Here is a 21,602-nt window from a genome sequence, read left to right on the forward strand (position 1 = left end):
GTCAGAGACATGCACTTCCCTTCGTGGTTCTGTCTTGGCTCACGCCCTGTCTTCTGCCAAGAATGCCAAAGCCCTTTGGCCTTTTCTTCTCTGCTTGGCAAATTCCTGTTCATCCCTCAGGACTCATTTAAAATGGCATTTTCTCTGGAATCTTTTTTATAGAAACCCCTTCTCACCCCTGCAAAATTAATAACTTTGTCTCTAGGTTACCATAGCATTAAATCACCACACCCCTGTCACATTGCACTGTAGAAGAATATGTATCTGCATACAGTCCAGCTCTAGGCTGTGAGACCCTAAAGACCAGGAATTGTCTTATATCTGTTTCCTCGGCACACAGACACATAGTAAGTGTGCAATAGGTATCTGTTAGGGTATGTATTACTTATAGGAGTCTCAGCAGGGACTTTTTGATCTGGGCAATTGGAGTTCCGGCAGTCGAGGTGTCTGCCTTATGGTGACATAGCTCTCCGTGGAGGGACCAAAACACGGTGCAGGTCTCTTGGTGCCCAGGGAGAGGCGCTGATGTTCTCAACCCTGCCACTTTGCCTCTGATTCCAACTTTTGGTAGCCACGTTTGCAGGTACTCTTTCCCCTTTCTCCTGCATTTATGTTATACAACAATAAAATGGGATTTATTAATTTCTACTTTAAAACGTGCTATTATGTTAGACTCCTGTTCTATCAGTTATAGCTACTTGTTATAGATTTATATATGCCGTAGATTAAAGGCTCTCCCAGTTACAGCTCTTGATTTCGTGAAATACAAAAAAAAAAAAAAATTGGTTTTTTATCCCATGTCTTTCAACTCCCACATATAAAGAGGTTTTCTATGGTTTACAGTTAGATACAAATCCATTAGTCCTTTATATAGATAATTTCATAGACAAAGGGATAACAAGGCTGAGCGATGAAACCTCTCTTCGTGTGGATTTTATGTTCCTTTGGGGATGGGTAGGAGGGTCTCAGGAGAGCACTGTACTTGGAGTCAGGAAATTAGGGTTCTACTTGTGATCCTTTAGTTTTCCCGTACTTTAATATTTTCCTCACATTAACTAGGAAAAATAATAACAGTTGTAAATTGCCATACTTAATATAAGCGGTTTAAGTTATGTTTATTTTATGTTTATTATTTTTTTAAACATTATATTTTACTTTATTTTAGTTTTTGGCTGTGTTGGGTCTTTGCTGCTGCACGCGGGCTTTCTCTAGTTGCATCAAGCGGGGACTACTCTTCGTTGCAGTGCGCGGGCTTCTCATTGTGGTGGCTTCTCTTGTTGTGGAGCACGGGCTCTAGGCACGCGGGCTTCAGTAGTTGTGGCACATGGCTCAGTAGTTGTGGCTTGCGGGCTCTAGAGCGCAGGCTCAGTGGTTGTGGCTCGCGGGCTTAATTGCTCCGCACCAATTGGGATCTTCCCGGACCAGAGCTCAAACCCGTGTCCCCTGCGTTGGCAGGTGGATTCTTAACCATTGCGCCACCAGGGCAGTCCTAAGTTATGTTTAAATTCACCCCTTCCTGATATTTGTACCAAGAGACTATTACCAGGTGACATCAGATGGTCCCACCAGACTTGTGAGTCTGTAATTCACAGGATCCTAATGTGGCCCTGGGAAACAGATGGGGGGGGGGGTGGAGTCGGTTGCAGGATTTGGAACACAAACTTAAGACACAGAAAGGCTGCATTGCAGATACAGCCTTCACAGCCGGAGCATCGAAGAATCAGCATAGCCAAGGCATGGGTGGGAATGTCAGAAGTCTCACTTTCGTGCTGCTTCTTTCTTTCAGTTTGAAAAAGAACTTCAGAGAATCTCGGAAGCCTATGAGAGCCTGGTCAAGTCTACCACCAAGCGAGAGTCGCTGGACAAGGCGATGAGAAACAAACTCGAAGGCGAGATTCGAAGGCTCCATGATTTCAACAGAGACCTCCGAGGCATGTCAAGTTCACTCATGTTTTCTCTACCCTAAACGCCCCGTGTTGCTGACAGCCTGACTTCAGGTCCAAGTTATGTTACATAACCTTGTAAATCCCAACCCCCTGGGAAAGGGGCACCAGAGAGCAGAAGTGTTCTTTTCACGTTGTAGGTTGCAGCACTGAGCCTGAGAAGTGACAACCTCTATGCACGAGTCCCTGACAGGGAGGGAGTATGTGTGCAACTCCTTCTTGCTTTAAAAGTACTTAACGTGACTTCTGTTGTGAATGGGAATGTCTGAAAAGACCAATGTTCCATGCACAACCCTTGCCACATCAAGCTGAGGCATTTAGTTGCATTCTTTGAAAGCCAACAGTTAACACTTGCTTGATGTACAGTGTAGAAGGCAGAGTTAGACACATGTCCCTCTTGGAGAAAAAAAAAACCCCACAGTTGTGAAAAGAGTAGATATATATCAACTTCCTGAAAGCTATGGGCCCCCTGTTACAGGATCTTGGCAACCTCCAACATGCAGAATGATCTGACCCATGAAATTATACTTCACTTTCAGTCAGCCAAGCCATTTTTCAGTTCCCTCGTGTCAAAAGACTCAGTGTACTGGCAGTCTGTAGCTGGAACCTACCTTTTTTTTTTTTATTACTGCAAACCCTTTAGTCGTGGGTATTATGTAAGCTCAATAAAGACTTGTTAGGCTGAATTATTTAATTGAATAGATGAAGATTGACCAAATGGCATGAGCAAACCTAGAACTCACTGAGTAGAATCTTCATCCATTAGGTCATCTTGACTTGTTTCCTGGTATTTATTTAATTGTTATTTTTAATTTTTTGCTTCCCAGCTATAGGGGGCTGATGGTCAAGGTTAGAGGAGGGCTGGGTTTGAGGCCAAGGGGACTCAACCCCTTTTCGAGGACTCTGCTGGCCTTGCAGGAACCTGTTCTTCTCTGCCTGGCACTGGTGCACACCTTGGCATTAGATTGCATAAAGGCACAGCGTGGCGTCTAAGGACTTTTCCTTTTGATGTTCTGGAGCATCTTGTTCCCCCACAAGAGTTGTTCAATTTGGGGCTCCTCCCTGGGCATCTCTCAGCACCCAGGTCATTTGCCTGTTGGAGGATGACTTAAATGCACGTGCATTTCTTTGTAATCGTTTCCTCTCTGTGCACAGATCGACTGGAGACTGCCAACAGGCAGCTGTCCAGCAGGGAGTATGACGGACACGAAGACAGAGCGGCCGAGGGGCTTTACGCTTCCCAGAGTGAGTCTCCATGCTTACCTATCCCAACTGGGTAGTTCTAAAAACTGGGGGCCTGAGGAAAGAACCCTGTTAGTTTTAAGTAAGTTTTGTGCTGCTTGCTTTTTGTTTGTTAATTTAACATATAAGCTGTTAGGCTGAAGATGAGACCCACCTAGGTCTGCCAGAGACAAAGCCAAGGTTGATGTGTATTATTTCAGTAACGTGTATTCCGACCTCCTTACCTACAGTTTCTGTTTCTCCCTAATGCCCTCCGTGGGTATTATAGAGTACTTCCTGGCACTCGCCACTCGGACTAAGGCACAGTTCTTTTTCCCCATGGAAAGGGAAGGAAGCCTGTGGTGGGATTTGCTCTTTAGTCACATTCTGTGTGTGCCTAGGTTGAGCAGTTCTGGACTGGCTGCCGCTGGCATCATGAAGCCACCTAAATGTTCCCAGCACGTGTCTCAGTAGGTGATCCTCGCTTGCAAACCATTGAGCCCATTTCAGCCAGGAATAAAATGGCTTCCTGTGCCTCGAGATTTGTTGGGAGAATATTCTATTAATTTCACCAGAGACAAATGATAGAAGCAAGTGGGTTTTGAGAAACCATCGATTAAGGTTCGAATTTCTGCACATTCATTCACTGTCCAAGTCAGAAATGTAAAATTCCAACTGGCTTTTTTGGGAAGCTGTTTAGAAAACTGAATTCATTTCTCTGTCATAATTCTCAACAACATTGTGAGTTAAGTGCTCACGAACTAAAGACAGTTTGAACAACAAAAAGTCCTGTGCTCAGACTCTGGCCATCCATTGTATAATGGTGGTATTCTGATGCCTGGGTCCCTCAACACAGCTCTACATTTTCAAGGCTGGGAAACAATTGGTTAAACTTTCTAATTTCCAGTACTATTCGTTGGGGTTAAGCTCCTTTGTTTTTCCAAGATTTACTCATGATTGCACTCCAGTTTGAGTCTCAGGTTCATTTTTAAAATTCTATTTTCACAAATGGACACTAATACAGTCTTGGGCTTTTGCATCAGATTCCTTTGCAGTCTTGCAGTTAGGTGAATTGGCCCGTGCTCCAGACTCACATACAAAGCTATATATATCAGCATCTTGAATTATTCACTTTCCGAACAAAAGTTATTTCTTCTCATGGGTGCAGTAGATTTACCATTTCATCTGAGATTTCATTTGAAAAATGAGTCATCTGTACTATTTGCACTTAGGACTTTGACACCTTAATTTTGGGTGATCGTGTGCTTAGGTAGAGTAAGTATCTTTGTGGCAGTTATGTCAGTGATGTCACTTTGCTGATACTCTGCCTTCTTGTCAGGGGATATTATTTTGTCACTTAGTTTGGGTCAAAATGGAAATGTCAGTGAGTTTCATCTGATGGGCATTTGCTGTAACCTCCCAGCCTAGGCTGTGCTAATGGACTAATAGGTTTTGGTGTCGTGTAAGTTCAGAAATGTTCCCAAAGATTTTAACCTTCTGGCTCAAAACTAAAACATCAATAACGTAGGCAAAGAGGCCCTTCCAGCTTTATAGGGAATGATTTGTTCTGTGCAGACATACGCTGCTGTGTTCCAGAGGCATAAACAAGAGAGTCTAGGGGCATTTTTCAACTGCTGAAATGTGCCTCAGTGGTGACATGTGATGTAATTGCATCTTGGCAGGACATTTGAAGCAGGTTTGCTAACAGTGATATCTAACCAATTTTTCAGTACCTGGTCTTTTCAGGACACGTTGTGCCTTCCTCACAGCTTTATAATTATTTGCATTAGCTTTTCGTCTCCTGGTGTAGCCAAGAGATGGACTTGAGATGTTATTTCAAATTTACAATAGGTTTTTTTCTTAGTGAATTGGAAGAACTCTTTGTATATGAAGGAAATTAGCATGTCCTCTGCCAAATATAGTGCAGATATTTTCCCCAGTTGTTTTTTTTATCTTTGAATATAGTGTTCTTTATCTTACAGAAGATTTTTCAAGTGACTGTATTTATGCCTTCTAGGTTTTATGTCATACTTAGAAATGCTTTTTCCACTCCAAAATTATAAACATATTCACCTATGTTTTCTTCAAGTATGTTTATGATTTCATTGTTTGCAAGGCTTATATTTTAAAAGCTAATTAGGGAGGCACAGAAGAAGAGAAATTCATGAAGAACTAACCTGTAGGCAAGGAGACTAGTTAACAGATATTTTAGTATCTGGGCAAGAGAGGTAGAGGTCCTGAACTAAGACAGAAGTAGTAGTGGAGGGTAGGAGACAGATAAACAAGTGACAAATTAGTAGGACTTGCTGACCAATTGAAAAATGACAGTGAGAGAGAGAGAAAAGAGTGTGACTAGAGCCACTAGATGTATGATCATCCCTTACCAATAAAAAGCAGGAGGAGCAGGAGGAGTTGGGATTAAGTAACCAGTGAAGGTTTGAGCATGTTGAGTCATCTCATGCCCATAGCTAAGTGAGCAGGTGTAATAACAAAGGTGCAGATGTACCCTGGAGGCTGGTGATGGGTGGTGCTCTCTGTCAGGCTTTCCTTTTAGCACATGGGCACAGAATAGCAGGCACAAATGACTATCTCTCTTCGCAATTATTAATGTGTTCAGTTATCTGTATAGTTTTTTAGAAGCTCTATTGTAAGAGTACTTTTCAGTGCCTAGTAATCATAATTATAAACATTGGGCACTCGAGAGGAGCCATCCTTCTTTTTTTTTTAACATCTTTATTGGAGTATAATTGCTTTACAATGGTGTGTTAGTTTCTGCTTTATAACAAAGTGAATCAGTTATACATATACATATATCCCCATATCTCTTCCCTCTTGCATCTCCCTCCCTCCCACCCTCCCTATCCCACCCCTCTAGGTGGTCACACAGCACAGAGCTGATCTCCCTGTGCTATGCGGTTGCTTCCCACTAGCTATCTATTTTACTCCTTTTCAAATGAGTCTTTTGAGGTTCTAATGCTTGGCTAAGAGAAAGGCAAGTCGGACTGCATAGCAAATAGTAGTGTCTTCTCTGGATCATGCCTACCAGGAGCTAAGGCTACGGTGGGAAGCCCCTGACAACCACCTTGGCCAGTGGAAAAGTTAGAAGGAAAGGAAATAATAACATGTTTGACTTTTTTGCTCGGTGTTCAAGTTGAAGCTCGGAATCCAGGTCCAAGAACACCCAAGGCACTCTTGAAGCATGAGCGGTCAGGAGGACTTCTGTAAACTCTCAGCTAACGGAAGGGGAACATCCTTCCTGGCATGATTTCTAAATTTCCCTGCTGCCCAGAGTAGTTTTTCTTTAAAGAAACAGAATTCTGCTCTTTAGTTGGAGCCTGATGAAGGCCTGGAAGGACTGCCTTGGTCATTACCACTTAGCTCTACAGGTTGAAATGAACATTCAATAGGGCGATAATCGTGCTCCTCTCGGACATGAGATTTGTCTGTATTAAAAATCTTGCTGAATGAAGTGCTTAGGAATTTGATGAGTCTGAGGAGTGTTTTTCCCTATCACCTCATGGCGTTGTGTTTTTCTCTTTGGAGGAATTCAAAAATGTGTGCGTGTGTTTTCTGGTTTTACTTATTTGTTTTTCCAAATATGTTTGCAGCCAAATTGCTCCTTAAAAACAGAGCATCTAGCCAATTTCCTTTCTGATCTGACTGAGGGAAACTGGGACTTCTTGGTCCTTTAGCTTTTTTAACTTACTGAGATTCCTAGTTTTCCCATTCACTTATTTGTCACATGTATGTGTGCGTGCTTGTGTACACACACACACACACACACACACACACACACCAAACACAGGCCACTGTCCACTAAACACAGTGCCCTGGGAATGTCTGTCATCATTCTTAGCTCTGTCTTCTAAATAAGTGAAACGTTTTAACTGTTTCTTTCTGAAAATTGGTAACTCTGCAGAATTTCCATCACTAGTAGGTCAGAAAGCCAAAAATAAAATATTAGATGCGGGGAAACTAGACTGGCACAGATGATCTTCTTACATTCTTGAGTGGAGGGGGAGCTGATCAGCTCTGGCAAACTTGTATTATTCCAGGATGAAACCCAGTCATGTTACAGGATGGCCATCAGCTCATCTCCCCACCACCACCCCCTTAGGATTCTTTAGGCCCTATGGATTCAGCATATTCGATTAAACTGAAGTCTATGTAAGTCAGATTCTGGCTTTTGTTAAATGTCCCTGTCCAAGAAAAAAAGGTTTTTTGGACATTCATTTATTTGTTTAAATTAATAAGTAATGGGTGTAAATCAGTCAAGACTAATTCATAGGATTTGATTTCCCTTATAATCCCCATGGGTTTAAAAATGAACCAAAAAAGAGTGTGGGACCATTCCATTAAAAATAATAATAACTTGCCATTTTCAATGTACCTTATAATCGTCATCTTACCCTTGAATTTTATCTTAGGTACTTTGATTTTCTGTCTCTTATAGAACATTAAAGAGACAAAAATAATTTCCTAAAAGAAAATCCCTCTGGTTTTTGTATTTCCTCTAAGGGCTTGTGTGAAACACAAAGCAGAAACTACAATGACATAAACATTAATTCTGTTGACCTACATAGAGCATAAGGAGCTTATTCTGAATCCTCACTGGGTTTCATTACATCATGTTGTGGGTTTCTATCAGGCTTCAGTAGGAAGGAGAGGTTAGATGTTATCACACGTGGATGCACCGGGCTTCTTCCCCCTCTGTGGGCCTGCTGGTGCTTGCAGCTCCTGACTCAGTGGGAAACCCCTACTATAAGCACCTACTCTGCCTACATTCTCTATGGGCACCATTCCTTTGCATGGATCTCCTCCACTAGGTGAGAGAACTATAGGCATTCTTTACCAACATCCGTCCCCAACCCTCATTAAAACCCTTTGGATCTTTATGTACCTGGCACTCAATAAATGTTTATTGAGGGACTGAGTAAAAGTGGGAAATCCCTGTAACAACAGGCTTGAAATTCTCATCATGGTGCATCAGTATCAAAATGTTCTTTTTAGCTCAATGTCTCCCAGTCATGTTGGGAGCTACCTCTGGTTTTGCTCAGTTATTTCAAGCTATTAGGTGAAATTATTAATGAACTACCTTCAGAATAAGAAGCAACTTAAAAATGCCTGATTTTTTTTTTTTTTTTTTGCCTTCTACCTTCCCCCTTTCCTTCCTTCCTTGGTTTTTCAAATAGGAAGATATCCAGGTAAGGGAAATCTTCTACTATGAGGAACAGTAGTATTTTTTCATGAAAATGACTGCTATATACTACAATATAGTTGACTTCTGGTTCCCTGACTCCTTCTCTTTACTCTGCTATGGTTATGTTGGAGATGAGAGCTGGCTATGGTATATGAAAGTTTTTGTAGCAGCTGGCCATATTTTCACACTAACCAATCCATAGACCATGCCAGACACCACAGATCAGCTACTGGGCAAAGGGGAAGGAATCGTCCACGAAGCCTGCCAAGGTGCATCTCTTAAACCAAGAAAATGTTCTTGCCCTAAATTAATGATTCTCCTTTTAAGGAGATGATCTTTTAGATGACGTCTATATTTAGTAGGACTGTGCGATTCTAAAAAGCAAAGGTTTTGTAGGCATGGGCTAAAGCAACTAATGTTGGATCAGTTACTGTATCTTCTGGTTCCTGGGCTCTCACTGACATGTTCAGTGACCTGAAGTTAGATGCTTAATCTCCCTGTACCTACATTTCCTCTAAAGAAATAGAGGAATAAATCTCCCCATTTAGGCAGCAGAGATCTTCGGGCTAATCGGTGATAGGAAATGCAAAGAAGACTTTATACCACGCATTTATTCTGCAACACTTCTTCCTGCTCCTTTGCAACCTTCCTCCACCTTCTCTGAAAGGACCTGCCAGTTTTCAGGGTGGGGTCAATGGGCCGTGTTCCCAAAGAATGCCTGGGTGGCCCGCCGAGCCTTGCTGGGTTTGGAAGGCAGAGCATATGAGTGCTTAAGCCGCTTGATCAACCTTGACAGGCAGCACCAAGAAACTTCAAACCTCCATGACAACCAGCAGCGCACCCAGGCTGCAGGGCATCTGTTTATGTTCCATCAAATCTTCTCCCCAAGTGTGAAAAGTAATGTTCCTCAGTTTAGACCGATTTTCCGTGCTTAAAAAACCAGAACTGATGGCAGAATGGTCTCTTGGTCATGTGTTGATATCCAGTGTCTAACAGGTGAACGTGGCTTATGATTTTCACCTTGTTGGTTTTTAAATTATTTATTTGCTTAGCATTCCTGTTTGGGGATTGAAAAATCAAGTGTCTCGAACTTCAGTACGATCTGTGTTCCTTGCACTCGTAGCTAGACGGATGGATGGAGGAAGTACAGACTGAAAAACAGACTGAAACCCATTTGCATTTCATGTGGCATCAGGTACCCCTCTTTCGCTGGCAGTTCAGAGGCAAGAAATCCACGTTCAGGTCTCGGCTCAAATTAAATGGCAGTTATTCAGAGAAGGCTGCCTGAGATAGGATCCGGTCTTCCTTTTATATACTCTGCCAGTAGCCTGTTCCCTTTGTAAACAGTCATCATACTGCAAATAAGGAACTGTTTGGATGGTCATTTTCTCTCTTCCCTTACTAAACTGTCCACACCATGAGGGCACGGACCCTGACTGTCATCCTCACCATCGTATTCCCAGGTCACCGCGTTTCAGAAGCTGGCACAGTGCCTGGTGCTTAGAAGCATTTAATAAACATTTATTGGATGTTGAATGAAATGATGACCATTATCACGTATTCAAAAAGAGTTATTGGCTACCTACCATGCATGCGCAGTGTTCTAGGCCATAGGTCAGCAAACTCTTTCCGTAAAGGGCCAGAATGTAAATGATTCTCTGCTTGGGGGCCATAACTACTCAACTCTGTCCCTGTAGCCCCAAAGCCGCCATAGACGAGCCGTGGACAAGTGGCCTGGATTTGGCCTGCAGGGCATAGTCTGTGAACCTCTGCTCCAGGCACTGGTCATGGAAGAGAAAGGGAAAGAAGAAACCCCAGCAAAAGGAGAATAAAGAAAAATAAAGAACTTCAGAAGTATTTAGGTCTTATTTTGTAAATTGTCCTAATTTATAAATCAGGATATAACTGTTATTTTCTTTCCTGGGAGAGTTCCACAGTCATCTTTTACTTAATTCCTCATCGGGTGAGTGTGATTATTTCACATTAGATAAACTGAGACACATACAAATGCAGTCACAAACCTTAGTTACCCCAGTGGGTCTCCACAATTAGCTAACGATGGAAACAGGGCTGGGCAGGACAGCTCTGTGGTTAGCCACGGCTAGTAACTGCCTGGGTAGTGAGGTCTCAGGGGTGCCTCTCCCAGCAGGGCCATAAATCCTCCCATAAGCATCCTGCTGTGAGATGATGTCTGCAGATCTTATATATCAGGGTTGGAAAGGACCTGAAAGGTTACCAGCGATACACGTGTCCTCTGAACCAGAGCTCATTAAAAGGCCATCTGATGGCCGTTGTGAGTGACAGTGTTTCCGGAGGCTGTTGATCTAATGGTTCAAAGTTTATCTTCAGGTGGAGTTGCAGGGGTGCTCCCTTGTCATCTAGCCTTCAGGTCCTGGTTCAGGTCATCTAACGGCAGTAACAGCTGCCGCCACGGACTGAGTACTTACTGTGAGCCAAGCACTGTGCTAGCCTCTGTAGGTACACCGTCTCTGTTCATCCTCCAAGCAGCCCTGTGAGGTAGGTGTTACAGGTATTTAATAGATGAGGAAACTGGGGCAAAGGAAGGTTAAGTAACTTGTTCATGGTCATACAGGCAGGTAAGTGGAGAAGACAGGTTTTGAACCCAGGGCATCCTGACTCTGTAGAGCTACTTCCTGTGTACCAGGGAGGTGGGAAGAGGTGGCAGGGTTGGACTCCCCATGATTTTAGAGCTCATTTAGCATGGCCTCCATGCTTCGTTAAAGAAGAAACTGTGACCAAGGATGATTAGATGATTTGTCCAAGGCCCCCTAGGTGCTTAATGCAAGACCATGACAAGAACACCTCCTTTTTCTTGTTTTTTCCTTCCCCTTCTCCAAAGGTCAACTCTGTTGGCTCTGGGGGTGATGAAAGATTTCACATTTTTACCCAGAGAAGAATCCAGGCTTAGTAAGCGAACATAAATAATTCTTGTACTAGAAGTCTTACTGCAAATTATTTAGCCCAGTACTGTGACTTAATAATAATGTATTCAAGTCATCTCAAATGAGTTCTAACTACTGGAATGAACATTCTGTGTTTCTGACTTCTACATCTGTCTTTGAACCAGAGCCAATTATAATAAAAGGCCTTGCTGGATAATCCACTACAGATACAAAAACAAAATAATTGTTGAGACCAGCATAGAGTTTAGACTCTTAAAATTTTTCTCAAAATGTCTATGAAATTAAACTCTTTGTTCTCTGGATGATAAGAATAAAAAATGAGCAGAATACAATGAGTAACCCTGTGGTATAGTTTCTTACAATTAGTTTTTGAAATTATTTTTGGTTCATGAATTGGAGGGAGAACATACAGTTGTATCTTAATGGAATCCAGGAACTTTGACAGGACAAAGTGTTTGCTTTAAGTTCAGAAAATTTGGTCTTGGACCATTAAAAATAAGCTTGCATCTGCTACTAATTTTCTTCTTGCTGACAAAGACTGTGGTTTGGTAGAAAGAAGAAGAATAAAAGGATCTGCTCAAAGCAAGTTACAAAAATGACAATGGGAGGGGTCGCAGAAGTTAAAGGAAGGGAGAACATATAATTGCAGGTGATGCATTTCTTTCTCCCTGGTCAGTCCTAGATTGAGTCACTTCTGTCCCAGATATTACAATTTCCCCGGCATCAACTTCTATCTTTCAGCCAGGTTTTGGCGTTAAGCCATATCTGCCCGTCAAAGGGCCCATTTAGAAAACATCGTTTTATTGTACATATTATAATAATGCTTTAATTAAACGAAATATAGGTATATAATATATACCTATATGTACATACAGTAAAGTGTACACATTTTAAGTGTACAGTGCCATGAAATGTGACAATGGCCACAGTCCAGCCCCAGCACAGGTGCAGCTCTGTCCTCTGCAGTGAGTGGCCTCCCACGCCATCTGTCTGCCTGCCTCACTTTTCCCTCCTGTTAGGTCATTGCTCTCTGCATTATATCCAGGCTTCATGGCTGTTTTCTGCAGGGGCAGCCAGATTGTCTGGTAGGGTCTTACTTTGTCATACCTGGAAATAGACGTGTATGTTATTTATCTTTTTTGTGTTAAGAAAAGAGAAAGCAAAATAGGACTTCTGTGGAGGTTATAGAAAGTGTAAGTTATCAGGTTTAGTGGATAATCGATTCACGCGTAGGTGTATAGTCAAAATCAAATGCCCTGTGCATCCTGTATTTATGTGGCCTTTTTAATTCATTGCTTAATTTGTTATTACGCTGTCTGCAGTGACACAGAAGTAGCAGTACATTTTTACTTCAAGTTAAAAAAAAATAAAGTGGAAGGTTGAACAGTACATGTGGAAGCTGAGCTGGATGAATGGGTGTATATTCAGTCAAGTGAGTTTGCAGGCTACATATGTATAAATCTAGGCAGGTAAAAAAATACCTATGATTTATACCTGGGTGTATAAGTATAGTTTCTAAAATAAAAATGCAATATGAAGAATGAGTAGATTAGAAAAAGTTATATTAAGAGAGCTTTTACCGGTATTCAAATAAATATTTTACCAAATCATACCTGAGATATTTTACGTTTGGTGCTACAAAAAGTAGCACTTTGGGGTGTTAAACTCACTTCCTGGGTATTAAAGAGCAATAGATAAATTAAGTATGTTAAGACCAAAATATGTTGTTTTCCTCCATTAGATTAATAGAAGATTTTGTGGTTAGGCTTTGTTACTTTCCAGTGATAAGCATCTGAAAAGGATCATTTTTGAGTTTTATTTTAAATATCCAGTTAGAATTTGATCTTGTATCGATAGGATCCTCTTATTCAGTGACTGTTGCCTAAACTTGTCATATTTCTTTCTTCACATACGCAACACTTCCGCTATCTTAGATTCCTAAAGTCCTACAAAGATAGAGGGGTTTAGACACATTATGAAGTAAGCCCAGTAGGAAGGATAAGTCAGACAGACATCAGCCACTGTACCTGGAGTACAAGCAGGATATGGTATAAAGACTCTTGAAAGAACTACTTCCCCCAGCAAAGTGTATGTGTGCAGCTTCTCCCATACAGGAGAGATCTGTTTTACTGAAGGAATCAGAAAAGCTTCGTGCAGTGTGTAGCCTTTAGGGTGGGCCTGGGAAACTAATTTGCATGTTAGAGTAATTTTGCTGCCATAATACTTTGTAAAAGGGAAAGTTTCTCTTTTCCTTTTAACTTGGAGCAACAAAGATTGAATAAATCCTTCACGCTTCAGGCTTTGCCTCCCTTTCTCGTATTGATTCATTTCGCCAAAAAAATGTCTTCCCTACATGTTAACAACAGCCATTTCCACAAATCTGTGTTTCTCTTGTGATGTCTGAGCCACTGGCTTTCAAACTCAGAGCTCTTGTTTAAAAGGAAGCGTATCTGGAAGCCCAGTATGTAAAACGCATGAAACCCAAACAGATTTCTGGTTGAGACAGGGGTGCGTTTGTCAGAAGCCTCCTCCTTCCTACGTGGCCCACTGCACCCCTTTTCTCCTCTCCCCATCCTTCTCTCTCCCAGGGCTCCGCAGAACAGAGTTTGGTTGAACTCCCCTTCTTAATTTTCTTTATTACAGAATTCGTTTTAAAACAGTTCACTCTCAGCCATTTAAAACAAGCCCTGGCTGGAGTGTCCCTGTGTTTGTTAACAGACCTATTTAGTCTCCCACTCACAACCCTTGTCTCCCGTTGTCTGGAACCATGGCAACCTGCACATGCATACAGGGAAGGCAGAGAGCCCAACACCCTTTTCTGAAATAACGAGCTTCCTTACCTGAGAAGCTTTATCAGCAAATTTTTAAAAGATAACAGAAAGCCAAACCAGGGGCGTATGGGGTCAGCTTTGTATTCTATCGCTTTTTCATTTCTGAATGAATGAGTGTGGCTTTTAAAGGTAGGTCATCTCTTATGTTGTTTTGCATCAAATAAACCTCATGTGAACAGATCACTCTTACACGATGTGAACATTGCTCTGTTTGGCTTATATTTTGGGGATCTCTTTCTGGGTTTGCCAGTTTGACACTCAAACTGGGGTGAAGGGTGAGGGCAGATATAAGAATGAGCTTCCAAGGGTAGCATGTCTTTGAGGCAGAATGAACCTAAATAGCTTTGCAGATAGTGAAGTAGTTGGAATACCTTCCTATTGTCTTTCCACTCCCACAACCTCAAAAGAAAGGACTTCCAAGAGGATCTGACTTCAGTTACCCCATAAATCATAGCTGACCCTCGGAATAGTCTCCTTCCCAGCAGCTGCTCAGAATTATAAGATATGGTGCCGGGATATGGAACTCAGGGCCAAAGAATCCTGAGGAAGAAGAAACAGGAGGAAACATTTTAGGAAGCGATAATAATGGCAAGTAATTATCCAGACATCTTTTCAGAAGAGGGAGTCCATTTTATCAGCATGGTGAAGTGACTAGTTACCAGAGTCAGTGCCATTAGTGTTGGTCAGCCTTGCCCTAAGGCATTACTATCAAGTCCTTTCTTGGTGGAGATGGGAATAGAGGTGTAAAGAAACAACAGAGAGTGTCTTAGTGATCTTTTGGTTACAAAAAGAAAAATCCAACTGGGCTAGCTTAGGCCCAGATAAGAGGAATTTTTTTTTTTTTTTTTAAAGAAGTATCTTTGTATGTGAAGGAGGCCCCAGGCAGGACGTGTAGGCAGGCCTCGCAGGGGCCAGGGGCCGGGGGCCGGGGGTCTGGGCTGGCCTGTTTGTGAGAATCAAGGGGCAGATGGTTCTGGGGGCTCCGTGTTTGTCCGTGTGGCTCTGTTTCCCGCTCTCCCTCTCACCGTGGACTCTCCTCCATCTCTCCACGTCCATCTGCTTGAGTCCTCACTCTCCACCGTGTGCTTACTCTGTTTCTCTAGTGCACACGCCGGATGTGCTCACTAGCCTCAGAGCTCGCCTGCCTCTCCGTGTCTGCGTCCCCCTCTCGCCCAGGCTCCCCCCTCACATGGTCCCAGACCAGAGACTCTCCGTGACTCTGCTCGGGTCACAGGGCCCTTCAGGTGTGATCCTGTCAAATGGGGGGTGGTGGGTAAGGGACGGTGAGCAGGGTCTTGTGATGCAGACGGGCTGCTCAGAACTTAGCCCTGTGAAGGGAGGAGTATAGTAGACATGCTTCCAAGTGGAGTGCTGTCTGAGCAGCCACTGTGAAATCTGTCTACTCCAGGTGAGGACACACTTGCCTCTTTTTGTTTTTTAATTGAAGTATAGTTAACTTACAATTTTGTGTTAGTTTCAGGTGTACAGCAAGGTGGTTCTGTTTTATATATATATATATACATATATGTATGTATGTATATATATGTGTATGTACGTATACATATATAGTCCTTTTCAGATTCTTTTTTATTACAGGTTATTACAAGATATTGAGTATAGTTCCCTGTGCTGTACAGTAGGTCCTTGTTGGTTATCTATATATAGTCGTGTGTATCTGTTAATCCCAAACTCCTAATTTATATCCTCCTTACCATCCCCTTTGGTAACCATAAGTTTGTTTTCTATGTCTGTGAGTCTATTTCTGTTTTGTAAATAAGTTCATTTGTATCATTTTTTTTACATTCCACCTATAGGTGATATCATGCTATTTGGAGAAACACCTCTCTTTTGCCTTCCAAGCATTCTGGTGAATTAGTCACCCCTTGGTCAAGCTGGTGGCAACCAGACTTCTCTGTCCCTCCAGCTGTATTGGGCTTAGGAAAAAACGCATCAAAAACCCATTATATCAGGAAAGGCCTAGAAAATCAATTCCTCCTTGAGAAGGGCCAGGTTACAACATTGCACCCCACCATGAGCTCCAGCCATAAGTTGGAGCACTGCATTAAAAACCAGCAGTGCAGCGCACGGTGCCCTGACACCTCCACTGCCAGATCCCACGCCCATGTTCCACCTGTTTCTCAACAGAGGTTACTAGGGTCCACCACCCAATGGTTCAGCTAGCAGTCAAGCTTAGTGCTCAGATAGTAATTGCAGAAACTCTTTCACCAGACTGGCCACTTCGAACCTTACGCAGAGCTGGCAAAGGAGGGTAAGATGGAAGGGGAACATCTTTGAATTCTGGGCCCTGTTCTCATTTCCATCCACTTCTGCTCTTTTTCAAACAAAGAGACTAACCTAGGGGTAGAGGCACAAAAGCAACTACCATTTGACCTGTTGCAAGTATCATAGCTCATCTTGCTTCAGATTTTTCAGTTGTCAAGTGGAGTTGATATAAGGATTCAGGAAATGAGGTTCTGTTGTAAAACTGAAGGCACAGTGCCTGGGTGTCATGTGTCTTAGCTCTTGCTGTTTATTAAGTATCTGTTATGTGCCAAGCCCCATAGTAGGTGTTTTACAGGTCATCATTTTAATCCTCGTAACAGTCCTGCAAAATAGATCTTCTTAGTTCCATCTGAGGAGATGGAGTCTGGAGAGGGGAAGTCACGTGTCCAAGGTGAACCAGTATGTTGAAGGTGCCAGAATCACACCAGGTCGGCCTGGCTACAAAGCCCATGCCATCGCTGTGGTTTCCAGAATAAACTGTGTGCGAGCAGACATCCTCTGTGTAAATGGGACCGGAGCCATCAGGCTAAACAACGCCCTGCTCCACACAGTTGAGGGTAATTCATATCCACTGAGTAAACAGACCATTCTGGGCAAGAGTTCCCTTGTGTCAACTTGCCTGTTCTAGGAATTCTCAGTATATACATTGGAGCACAGCCAAAAGTTCAGTGTGAGGCTAATCTTTGTTGAGATCCATCCCAAGGGGGCTTAGCTAATAAAAAGACTGAAAGGACTTTTCCTGTGAGGTGGTTTCACTCATGGGACTCACCCTTGGCATCTCCCAAGAGATAACTTTTTCCAGTGGTTCTGACACACCGAGTTCCTGTGTCTCCAGGGAGTTAAGGGGCACAGTGACCCCCACCACATAGGCTCACTGCCCGGACACCACCTCCTCCTCACACCCTGGCCTGAGGTAGGGGTCCTTCCGGTGTTGTTGCAGTCCCTGCGCAAGCATCTGTTGGAGCAGCTGGTCACATTGCCTCTGCCTGTGTCCCTGCCTCTCTTCCCACCTGGCTGAGAACAGAATGCTCCGTCCTCCGCCCCATATAGCCCAAGAATTTATCACAGTTTTTCGACAACAACAATAACCTTGGCATTATCACAGTTGACATTTACTGGGTACTTAACTATATGCACTTTGAAGTGGGTACTGTTGTGATCCTCACCTTAAAGGCAAGAAAACTGAAGCACAAAGACGTTCGTTTACTTCATGTCACAAAACCATAAGTGGTAGAGCTGGATATGAACCTGGGAAGCTTGATTCTAGATCCATGCTTTTATCTAGTTCTCTGTAATGCCTCCATGTAGCAGATGCTTAATTAATTAATATTTGCAAAGGGACGCACATGAGGATTAATTGCTGTATTTTGAGATACAGGATATGATTTGTGACATACTTAAATTTGTGCCACAATGAGCTGTGTTACAATGGCGCTCTCCCGCGCCCGCTGCTTCTGTTATCCTGTGGGTCTTCATCCCGGCACGCTTGCACAGCAGAGGCAGTATAGCGCCGTGCCTGTGAACATGCATTAGAGAGAGGCCGATGCCGGTTCTCGCTCTCCCACTGACGAGCGTCACTTCTGTGGACACGTTACTTATCCTTTCTTAATGTCATGTTCCTCCACTGGAAGATGGAAATAATAATAGCGCCTACCTCATAGAGTAAACTTAAAGGAAATAATATAAATAGAGTAATTAAAGGGAATAATATAAGTCACCATTCCTGGAACACAGTACCCATTCAACAAACATGAGCGGGTTTTGTTATTATCACAACTCATGAACATCGGTTTTTAAAACTTTGCCATCGAGAACACTACTTCCTGTCAATGAACAAGGAGTTCTGAGCCAGTGTGAGTGATACTAACTGATATTACTTCAGCCTGAAGTCTAAAGTCACCAAACTCAGGACAAAGATGTTTGGACCCATGAATTCCAGAGACCTGATAAAGCATTCCAGAGCTAATGGATGGAGTCTTCGTCCGATACCCACATCTTTGTCCTGATGTGCACACTGTGAGGTTCAGGGAGCCTGGGCAGAGAAGGGAACCAGAGACGTTCAAGGTCAGTACCAGCCATCTGATGAGTGGTGGCTTCAGAGGTAGAGTGGACTGCTGCATAACAAAGGCTGTCAGGAGATCCCAAGGATGCCAAATGCTAAACGCTAACAAGAGCTGCCATTTATTATACCATCGGCAATGAACTTGGCACACAGTAGAGAGTCATTCATTCATTCCTTCATTCATTCAACAATATTTATTGAGTCAATGTTCTAGGCTCAGGGAATCAATAATGACCTAAACAGGTAAAGTCTTAGATATTTACGTCCTTTTATACTTTATATGCATCATCTCCGTCAACAGAGTCATCACAACAACACCATGATCTAAATGTTATCTTTCCCGTTTGATAGATGAGGGAGCTGAGACTCAAAGAGGTTATACTGTACCCAAAGCCTCAGAGCTGGAAAGTGGTGCACCTAGGATTTGAACCCAGTTCTTTCTGATGCTAAAGTCCATTCTCTATCCACAATATGATACTGCCTATCAAGGGAACAGCAACTGTTGGATGTGTGTGTGTGTGTGCGTGTGTGTGTGTGTGCCCGCGCATGTGTGTTGGAGGGGAGGGGAATTTGTTAATTCAGAAATCCAAATGTTTGTCATTGTGACGCAGCAATAATTATGACCATCAATTTGAAAACTGCAAGAAGCTCTGGTTTTGGCCTCTAGACTTTGCCTCTGGCCAAAATTGATGTGTCCTTGATTGCCCTCAACAAAGACAAGAACTGTTAAGCTTAGGTTGACAAGCAGGTAGAAGCTCTGAAATCGGTGGTTCATTGCCAGGCCTGCCCACTGAGTAACTAACTCCCGGGTGCCCTCCAGAGCCTGGACAAGAGCAGTGGGCACCATGCCTGTTCAGATGTTGTCCAAACCCAGGGAGCTAGTGCTCAAATGTCAGTAATTTTGCACAGAAAGCGTGAAATGCTCTGGTCCGCCCTGGGCAGAGGATGGTAGGGCCCAGAGCCAGTGGTCTGCTCCTGGCCCATTTGTTTAGGCCTCTTGCATGCCCGCTCTCCATGCACTGGGAAGGAAGTTTCGGAGGCAGCATTTCATGCCACTGAAAGGGAGAAAGGAGGAGGGCAGTTGGTCATTGCAATGGGGTATAAGAGCCCAGAAGTAATGCTCTCGTCTGGGTCAGAATCTTGGTGGCCTCGTTTTGTTTCCGAGAGGCGCCATTATTCCTAGGCATCACAGCCAAGGCTCGCTTTACAAGTCTGCTCCTTCATTCTGTTCGTTCCGAAGCTGTTCCGTTGCACCCTTTCCCGTCGACATAAGCTCACAAAGCAAGGGCAGCGCAGTCAAGCGGGAAGGACGTTGTAGTGGCCATCAGGAGACCCGGAATCTGGCCCTGGCTCTACCCCAGCTGGCGGGGCACCTTGGATGAGTGCCTTTGCTCCTGGGCTTTCCTTTCCTCACCCGTAAAACAAAGGGGGCGGAACTGGATGGTGATGTTTCCTATGATCCCTTCCGGCTTTAAAATTACGAGTTGTTTATTGAGTATTGGCAGCCTTAAAGTGTCTTCGCCCTGTATTCAAAACCACATTTTTCCCGCTCCTTACAGACAGCGTTCTTTCTATTGCTTCAGTGCCCATAAGGCTGGTCCTTAATGTTTGATAACTCTTTGCTAAATGATTGAATGGCTATACAAGGAAATCATGAATGAGTGAAACCACCCACTGTCACGTGCTTGCATAGCTTTGCAGACTTTGGTTCTTGGTGTTTCAGTTTGGTTTGCTAGGAGGACTAGATAACCAGTACGAGGCATCTGAGTGGTGTGGGCACAGAGAAATCAATTTCTAACTGTTGTTGTTGCTCTTACCCTTATAATTATACACCCTGTTTTCTACAAATTTGGAAAAGTGTGCATAGGGTTTTGTAACCACCTTTTTTCAACAATGACGATATTTTTCCTCATCACTAATATTCTCTTACTTAGCTTTACTGGGTGCATCCTATTCTATTGTAGGGTTTCCTGTAGTTTATTTAACCAATCCCTTAATCTTATACAGTAAGTCCATTCAAGTTTTTCCATATTATAATCAGCATATCTAAATATTCTAAATTACTTTAAAAATAAAATATACAGGCATACCTTATTTTATTGCGCTTTGTTTTATTGCATTTTTTGCAAATTAAAGGTCTGTAGCTACCGTGCATTGAGCAAGTCTCTTGGCGCCATTTTTCCAACAGCATCTACTCCACGTGTCTATGTTATGTTTTGGTAATTCTCACAGTATCTCAGACTTTTTCATTATTATTATACTTGTCATGGTGATATGTGATCAGTGATCTTTGATGTTACTGTTTTCATTGTTTGGGCATTTTTTTAGCAATAACGTATTTTTTAATTAAGGTACCTACATTGTTTTTTAGACATAATGCTATTATTGTGCATTTAATAGACTACAGTATAGTGTAAACATAACTTTTATATACACTGGGAAACCAAAAACAAATCATGTGACTTGCTTTACTACGGTGGTCTGGAACGGAACCCGCAACATCTCTGAGGCATGCCTGCATTGCTTTTGTAACAGGAGAAATGTTTTCAGTAAGTAATACTGATCTCGTGACAGCGGGGGCCCTGCCTGCTTAAGGAAACTGGTGGATGAGTCTATAGGAGAGCTGTGTGGAAGCCACTGCGAGGCAGCCTCTCTCTCCCTGTGCAGAGCAGCAGTGATCACCGGCAGCTACAGTGTCACTGAGTGAGAGGAAAGCTGTTTCCCCACATCCAGAGCACTTTGTCTTTCCTCTCTTGAGCAGAACTAAGAGAAAAGGTGAGGCCAGGTCATATGGAAGAGGACCCAGCCAAAGACTGGAGGCCTGGGTTGAAGCTCCCCTCTACTGGCGGCCTCAGAGCGAAAGCTTAACCTTCTGGACCTTGGTTTATGTTTCTATGAATGAGAGCGTTAGTATTATCGTTAGTATTGCCTGCCTTTCCATTACTGGTTTGGAAGGTAGAAGCTGGAGAGCTTGTGAGCCTGAAAGGAAATCATAGGTCCAAGGTTAATTTGAAGCCTTAAAGTAAATGTTGTACAGAAGTGAGCCCCTGAGAACACAGGGTCACTGGTTCTTTTTGTGCCGTTCCTCTCTGGAACTGTGACCTGGACTATACCTATAGTTGACGGTGGTTTTTGAGA

At 43.0% G+C, this 21,602-nt stretch overlaps 1 protein-coding gene across 5 annotated transcripts in view; it reads left to right on the forward strand.

Annotated features, from left to right (window-relative positions):
• Positions 1–21,602, forward strand: part of AMOTL1 (angiomotin like 1) — a 164,136-nt gene that overhangs the window by 117,520 nt on the left and 25,014 nt on the right. For all 5 annotated transcript variants that reach the window (XM_057552091.1, XM_057552092.1, XM_057552093.1 and 2 more), the window contains 2 exons: positions 1,787–1,931; positions 3,099–3,188. In XM_057552091.1, the coding sequence (XP_057408074.1) occupies positions 1,787–1,931; positions 3,099–3,188 (235 nt within the window). The remainder of the gene's footprint in view (positions 1–1,786; positions 1,932–3,098; positions 3,189–21,602) is intronic.

This window comes from Balaenoptera acutorostrata, chromosome 9, assembly GCF_949987535.1.
Source record: "Balaenoptera acutorostrata chromosome 9, mBalAcu1.1, whole genome shotgun sequence".
NCBI lineage: Eukaryota > Metazoa > Chordata > Mammalia > Artiodactyla > Balaenopteridae > Balaenoptera > Balaenoptera acutorostrata.